At 40.5% G+C, this 8,150-nt stretch overlaps 2 protein-coding genes across 2 annotated transcripts; both read left to right on the plus strand.

Moving 5' to 3' along the window:
• The first annotated feature begins 1,083 nt into the window (after positions 1 to 1,083).
• Positions 1,084 to 7,382, plus strand: LOC142181764 (uncharacterized). The gene is made up of 2 exons (XM_075255278.1): positions 1,084 to 2,252; positions 7,075 to 7,382. Exon 1 carries the CDS (start codon positions 1,337 to 1,339, stop codon positions 1,940 to 1,942), a length of 606 nt encoding a protein of 201 aa, XP_075111379.1. The 5' UTR covers positions 1,084 to 1,336; the 3' UTR covers positions 1,943 to 2,252; positions 7,075 to 7,382.
• On the plus strand, positions 5,126 to 5,662 carry LOC142182030 (uncharacterized). Its single transcript, XM_075255873.1, has one exon. It carries the CDS (start codon positions 5,126 to 5,128, stop codon positions 5,660 to 5,662), a length of 537 nt encoding a protein of 178 aa, XP_075111974.1.
• Positions 7,383 to 8,150: the final 768 nt, after the last annotated feature.

Raw genomic sequence — 8,150 nt, forward strand, 5'->3', positions numbered from 1 at the left:
GAAATTTTTTATTGTTTCTGAAAGGGCATTTTGATGTTATCTGTTTGAGATACTAGCATGTTTTCTGACTTGTCCCCAAATAAAAACGGTTGTGGTTAAGTGTTATTACTCACTGAGCTAGCGACTCATTCCCCGCTATTTTTTTTTACAGAGACAACAGTTGACGTAGGCGAGGATTTCGTTAAGTAGAGCGCATTGGTTGAGAATTCTTGGTGAGCCTCGCACTTGTTTGCGTGGGCGAATATTTTTATTAATTGTTATGGTCTTTTTTTTTTGAATTCTTAGAGTCGCTCCCTAGTCATCCTTTTAGTGTCATGTGTATTATTTTTCTATTAGTCTTATGTCGAGTATCGTTCTTTATTATCAAAGTCGGAGATAAATTAGTATTTCTGGTTGTTAGTGGGTTGACTAGTAATAGTGAAGACTATTTTGGTTAATTAATAAATTATGGATTGTTTGAATTGCTATTAGGGTGTTTGGTTGCTGATTTGAGACAGGATTTTTTTTTGAGATGGTCCAAAAACAGGGGAAATCTTGTCCGATTTTCTGTAAAATTACCGATGAGGCTTACTTAGGAGCACTTGCTCCTAAGCGCCGGCCACAATCCTAAATTGGGTCGTGACAAGTTGGTATCAGAGCTTAGGCTTTAAGTCCCGAGTCATAGAGCAATGTTTAGTAGAGTCTTGTTCATGGGCATGTAGGCGCCCATACATATGATCTCGAGGCTACTGGTCATTTAGGAAAGTTTTCCCTTCTTTCATTCTTTGATCGTGCGTTGAGATAACTTGAGATTGACTTTGCAATATTTCTTTTGCAGATGGCTTGGACACGCACACCTTCATCTGCTGGACGTGGTGCTGGACGTGATGCTACCCGGGGTGGCGGTCAAATTGGGGTTCATCAAACTAGAAGACAGACTGCTCCTCAATCTCAAGTTGGGAACATGGGTCAAACCCAAGCTGTTATGCCAGATCAAGTGCAAGAGCAGGGAGTTCAAAACGCTCCACCACCAGTACCAACTGTTGTACCTACTGTTGTCTTACCTGCAGATGCAGTAGCAAGGCTATAGAATGTGTTAGAGGCATTGGTGCCTACTCAGGGCGGAAGTTCAACTCCTCAGGCTACTTTACAGACACAAGCACCTGCACAGACTCAGCCTTTTGGGAATAAAGAAGTATCCCTACACGAGTTCCTGAAATTGAAATCACCAAAATTCACAGGTTCCGATAATTCAGCAGATCCTCAAGGTTTCTTGGATGGGACACTCAAGGCATTACGTGCTCTTGGATGTTCTAGTGAGAGAGTCGTGGAGCTCGCAACATACAAACTAGAGGATATGACCAACACATGGTATGAAACTGTATTGCTAGGAAGGCCAGCAGGAGCAGCACCACTGACATGGGACGAGTTCACTAAGTTGTTCAAGAATCATTTTCTTCCAGACAGTCTGATGCAACAATATGCTAGAGACTTTGAGAGATTGGTTCAGACTCGTGATATGGATGTGTCAACATATAATACTAAGTTCTGTAAGCTGGCTATATATGCTCTTCACTTAGTGCCTACCGAAGAAACTCGAGTTCAGAGGTTTGTTGATGGATTGGTTGGTCGTATATACACTGCAGTAGCCCCACAAATGAAGACTTTATCCTACTTTGATGTAGTCGACCTTGCTAGAAAGATTGAAAACAAGGGGCGTGAGGAGCGTACAACTAGTGATTTACGTAAGAAGGCCAAGACAGGAGGGGCTTTCAGTGGTGGTTTTAGTGAAAATAGAAGAGCGGAAAATCAAGGACAACAACAACAACATGCTTCTCAGACAGGAACACACATGTCTTCACAGTCCACATACAGACCACATTACAGACAAGGTAATAGGAGACCATCATCTTCTGGACATCGTAATTCTGGGCAGATATATGCCACTACTCCAGTCTGCTAGACTTGTGGTAGATCACATTCGGGCCAATGTCGTGTTCTAACTAGAGAGTGCTTTCGGTGTGGCCAGTTGGGACATCACTTGAGGGATTGCCCTCAGCCTCCGAGAAATTTTAACCAGACTTCTATTCAGTCAGCTGCACCGACTCAGACTACTCGTGATACTTCAGGTGCTACAGATACATGAAATAGAGGTCGAGGTGCTGGAGACCGTGCTACTGTGAATCAAGGACAAGACAATGTTGGTAGAGGTCAGACGAGAGTTTTTGCATTTACAAGACAGGATGCTCAGGCCTCGAATGCTGTGGTTACAGGTATTCTTTCTGTCTGTTCATTTGATGCACTTGCGTTGATTGATCCGGGATCTACTCACTCTTATGCGTCCTCGTACTTTGCTTTGATATTTAGTAGACAACCCGAGCTATTGAATGATCCTTTTCTAGTTGCTACTCCTGTTGGAGAGTCTCTATTAGCTGAATACGTGTATCGTGCTTGTCAGATTCGGGTCGAGGGTAGAGATACTTTAGCTGACCTTATTGTACTTGATATGATTGACTTTGACATGCTGATGGGAATGGATTGGTTATCTTCTTGCTATGCTATAGTCGATTGTCATGCAAAGATAGTTAAGTTTGAGATACCAAATGAACCTAGTTTTATTCTAAGAGGGAGTCAGGTTCCAGAGACTTATAAAATTGTATCTTTTATGAAGGCTCAACGACTTCTGAAGAAAGGTTGTTTGGGTCTATTAGCTATTGTAAATGATACAAGAAAGGAAACAGTTAGTATAGAGAATGTACCAGTAGTGAGAGAACTTTCTAATGTATTTCCTGAGGATTTACGAGGATTGCCTCCAATACGAGAAATAGACTTTGGTATTGATTTGCTACCTGACACACAACCCATATCGATACCCCCATATCGAATGGCACCAGCAGAGTTGAGGGAGCTAAAGCAACAGTTACAAGATTTGTTAGATAAGGGTTTTATTAGACCTAGTGTATCACCATGGGGTGCACCAGTACTATTCGTAAGGAAGAAAGACGGATCCATGAGAATGTGCATTGACTACAGGCAGTTGAACAAGATAACAATACACAATAAATATCCTTTGCCTCGTATAGGAGACCTGTTTGATCAGTTACGAGGAGCTGTCCACTTTTCAAATATTGACCTCCGTTCTGGTTATCATCAACTTAGAATCAAAGATGAAGATATTTCTAAGACTGCTTTCAGAACTCGATACGAGCACTATGAGTTTCTTGTGATGCCTTTAGGACTGACAAATGCTCCAGCTGTATTCATGGATTTAATAAATAGAGTGTTCAAGCCGTTCTTGGATAGCTTTGTAATAGTATTTATTGATGATATCCTGATATATTCTCGTAGCCAAGTAGAACACGAGAATCATCTCAGGACTGTGTTGCAGACATTGCGAGAACATCGGCTTTATGCTAAGTTCTCGAAGTGTGAATTCTGGCTAGACTCGGTAACATTTTTGGGGCATGTTGTATCCAAAGATGGAATTATGGTAGATCCTAAGAAGACTGAAGCTGTGTAGAAATGGCCCAGACCTACTTCTCCGACAGAGATTCGCAGCATTTTTAGGCTTAGCAGGCTATTACAGGCGTTTTGTGCAGGATTTCTCCAGAAAAGCATCGCCGCTGACCAAGCTAACACAGAAAAATGCAAAGTTTCAGTCGACGGAGGAATGTGAGCAAAACTTTCAGAAACTCAAAACGTGTCTGACAACTGCACCAATATTAGCCTTACCATCAGGTCCTGGAGGATTTACAGTATTCTGCGATGCCTCGAGGGTGGGATTAGGATGCGTTCTCATGCAAAATGGTCGTGTTATAGCTTATGCTTCGAGACAATTGAAAAAGCACGAGCAAAACTATCTTACACATGATTTGGAGATGGCTGCAGTGGTATTTGCTCTAAAAATTTGGAGACATTATCTATACGGCGAAACTTGTGAGATTTATACCAACCATAAAAGTCTGAAGTATATCTTTCAGCAGAGAGATCTAAATCTTCGGCAGCGTCGTTGAATGGAATTACTCAAAGACTATGATTGTTCTATTTTGTATCATCCTGGAAAAGCAATGTGGTGGCCGATGCATTGAGTAGAAAATCTATGGGGAGTTTGACACATATAGCCCCTGGAAAGAGACTATAGACCAGAGATATTCAGAGACTAGAAGATACAGGTATCAGATTTAGTATCGGAAATTCAGAAGCATTGTTGGCTTGTGCTCAGGCTAAGTCTTCATTAGTTGAGCGCATTAAGGCCACCCAATATAAGGATGAACGATTATGCAAATATAGAGATGTGGCATTAGCTGGTAAAAGCAAGGATATGATTGTTGAAAGTGATGGTGTTCTTCGAATGGGTGACAGGCTATGTGTAGCAGACGTAGATGGGTTGAGACATGCTATTCTTAAAGAAGCTCACAACACTAAATACACTATACATCCTGGATCCACTAAAATGTACCATGACCTGAAGCAATTTTATTGGTGGGAAGGTATGAAGAAAGATGTTGCTAACTTTGTTTCTAGTTGTTTAACTTGTCAGCAGGGCAAGGCTGAGCATCAACAACCCGCAGGACTACTACAACAAATTGAGATTCCAGAGTGGAAATGAGAAAGAATTACTATGGATTTTGTCACCGGGCTACCACGAACTCTTAGAGGTTATGACTCGGTATGGGTGATTGTAGATCGACTGATGAAATCAACACACTTTTTGCCGGTAAAGACTACATATGGTGGAGTCAAGTATGCACAGATATTTATGAACGAAATTGTCCGACTTCACGAAGTTCCAGTATCCATCATCTCTGATAGAGGGTCACAGTTCACTTCACGCTTTTGGAAATCTTTTCAAGAAGCATTGGGTACACGAGTAGATCTTAGTACTGCATTTCATCCACAGACAAACGGGCAGTCTGAATGTACTATTCAGATCTTGGAGGATATGTTGAGAGCTTGCATTCTTGAGTTTGGAGGTAGTTGGGACACTTATCTACCATTAGCTGAATTTGCTTACAACAATAACTTCCAGTCCAGTATTCAAATGGCACCGTACGAAGCATTATATGATAGAAGATGTCGTTCTCCTATCAGATGGTTTGAAGCTGGTGAGACTAACTTATTGGGACCCGACCTAGTACAAGAAGTTATGGACAAGGTCCAGTTGATCAGACAGAGATTACTTGCAGCTCAAAGTAGACAAAAGTCTTATGCTGATAAGAGAAGAAGAGGTTTAGTGTTCACAATTGGGGACAAAGTATTCCTACGAGTCTCCCCTATGAAAGGTATGATGCGGTTTGGGAAAAGAGGCAAGTTGAGCCCTAGGTTTATAGGACCGTATGAGATATTAGACCGAGTGGGAGCGGTGGCTTATCGTTTGGCACTTCCTCCTGAGTTGTCCTTTATTCATCCAGTGTTTCACGTTTCAATGCTAAGAAAATGTATATCAGACTCATCTCAGGTGATTGAAGCACCGACTATACCACTCGATGAGAAGTTGTCTTACGAGGAGGAGCCAATGGCTATTGTTGATAGACAAATAAGAAAACTGCGGTCAAGAGAAATCGTGTTCGTGAAAGCCTTATGGAGAAATCATACAGTTGAAGAAGCTACTTGGGAAATAGAAGACACTATGCGAGTCAAGTACCCCCATTTGTTTCAGTCTACAACTACGTACTTGAGTTAAATTCGGGGATCAAATTTCATAAGGTGGAGAGGATGTAATACCCTATATCTTTAAATAAGGGTGTAATAATAATAATAATAATAAGAAAATAACTATAAAAAAAGGCAAAACAAAACAAATCCAAAAAAAAGGGAAAAGAAATAGGGGTTTACAACAAAGGGCCAAGCCCATATGTAACCAAAAGCACATAAAGAGCAACGAAAGAGAGAAAGGGGGGAAATAAGTCTGCTTCAGAAAAACGAATACGGTCTGCTTCAGAAAAATGCAGAAAAGGAGTTTCAAAAGGAAGAGAAGAAGAAGAAAAAAAAGGCTGGAACCAAATCTTGAGAAATCTTAAATACGCATTGGTCTTTACGGGTAACACTCGAATTTCTCATCTGGGTTCTTTTCTTCTAGTAATTCTTTTTATCTCAGTTCATATATTTGAAGGGTTTTACAAGGTATACAAAATTAAATACCAATAAGAATTATTCTAGGCAAAATAAGAGTCAAACATGAAACCTCGAGGGTTGGGTATTCTAAAATAGCTATGAATTAGCCTAAATAAGAAAATTAACATGAGATCGATATTATGTAATTATAGATTGATTGGAGGCATTTGTACGAGTTACTTGAGGTGAAGCAGTTGGTATTTCGGCCTGAGTATTATGAGTAGTAATCTTACCGCAATTTGTGTTTTCATAACTTGCATGATTTACACATGATTTTTAATATGAATGTTACCGATTATTTTAAGTTGCATGTGGGACAAGTCTTTTATTCGATATGATACCGAAATAGTTATTTGAGATGAATATCGTGGTATTAAATATTTTCGTTGTCACTATCTGTTTTACTGTTACTTGAATATACTGTTATCGAAAAGAAATTATATGATTTGATAAGAACCGAAATGCCCTATATTGTTTTAAAGTATTTTCTACGAGTATATACGGATTACAGAGACAAGTATAAATGAGAGTAGACATTGAAGGATCCCGTAGCTAACGGTGGGTTCGTTAGACCTGGTGCACCTTGTAATTACAGATTACCGTTATAGCCCTCGCTAGTGGGAAGGTAGAACTAGCATACTGTTACCGACTTCCCTCGAGTAGGGACTACCGTTATATTTGACTTCTTGCGAAGAAGTCCACAGTTATACCGATTACATGATCCGTTCATTGAAACCTCCCAATGTGAATATTGATATTATACAGTGGTTACCGAACTTATTACTGAACTGTTAGTGGTATTATACTACAAGAAAAGCATGATGAGACTGAAATTTTTTATTGTTTCTGAAAGGGCATTTTGATGTTATCTGTTTGAAATACTAGCATGTTTTCTGACTTGTCCCCAAATAAAAATGGTTGTGGTTAAGTATTATTACTCACTGAGCTAGCGACTCATTCCCCGCTAATTTTTTTTTACAGAGACAGCAGTTGACGCAGGCGAGGATTTCGTTAAGTAGAGCGCACAGGTTGAGAATTCTTGGTGAGCCTCGCACTTGTTCGCATGAGCGAATATTTTTTCAATTGTTATGGTCTTTTTTTTTGAATTCTTAGAGTTGTTCCCTAGTCATTCTTTTAGTGTCATGAGTATTATTTTGCTATTAGTCTTATGTTGAGTATCGTTCTTTATTATCAAAGTCGGAGATAAATTAGTATTTCTGGTTGTTAGTGGGTTGACTAGTAATAGTGAAGACTATTTTGGTTAATTAATAAGTTGTCGATTGTTTGAATTGCTATTAGGGTGTTTGGTTACTGATATGAGACAGGACATTTTTTTTGGGATGGTCCAAAAATAGGGGAAACTCTATCCGATTTTTTGTAAAATTACCAATGAGGCTTACTTGGGAGCACTTGCTGCTAAGCGCCGGTCACAATCCTAAATTGGGTCGTGACATTTTGTCACACAATACTCCAAATGCTACCTTCCACTTCATCCATCCTACCCCGATACGGTGTGTAACATCCTCGTCGATCTCCCTTCCCCCCTGGATAACCGACCCAAGGTACTTAAAGCTGTCTCTACTCGGGATGACCTGTGATTCAAGCCTCACATCCACGCCCACTTCCCTCTGCTCAACGCTAAACTTTCACTCCAGGTATTCCGTCTTTGTCCTGCTAAGCTTGAAACCCTTAGATTCAAGAGCTTGTCTCCAAACCTCCAGTCTCTCGTTAACACCGGTTCGCGACTCATCAATCAGAACTATGTCATCGGCGAAGAGCATGCACCATGGCACATCCCCTTGAATGTGATGTGTTAACGCGTCCATCACCAGGGCGAATAGGAACGGACTGAGCGCAGAACCTTGGTATAACGCCATAACAACCGGAAAATCCTCAGAGTCGCCTCCTACTGTCCTAACCCGAGTCTTTACCCCATCATACATGTTCTTAATCGCCATAATGTAGGGAACCGACACACCTTTTGCCTTCAAGCTTCTCCAAAGAACTTCTCTAGGAACCTTGTCATACACTTTTTCTAGGTCAATAAACACCATGTT

The sequence above is a fragment of the Nicotiana tabacum genome, chromosome 6 (genome assembly GCF_000715075.1).
Source record: "Nicotiana tabacum cultivar K326 chromosome 6, ASM71507v2, whole genome shotgun sequence".
NCBI lineage: Eukaryota > Viridiplantae > Streptophyta > Magnoliopsida > Solanales > Solanaceae > Nicotiana > Nicotiana tabacum.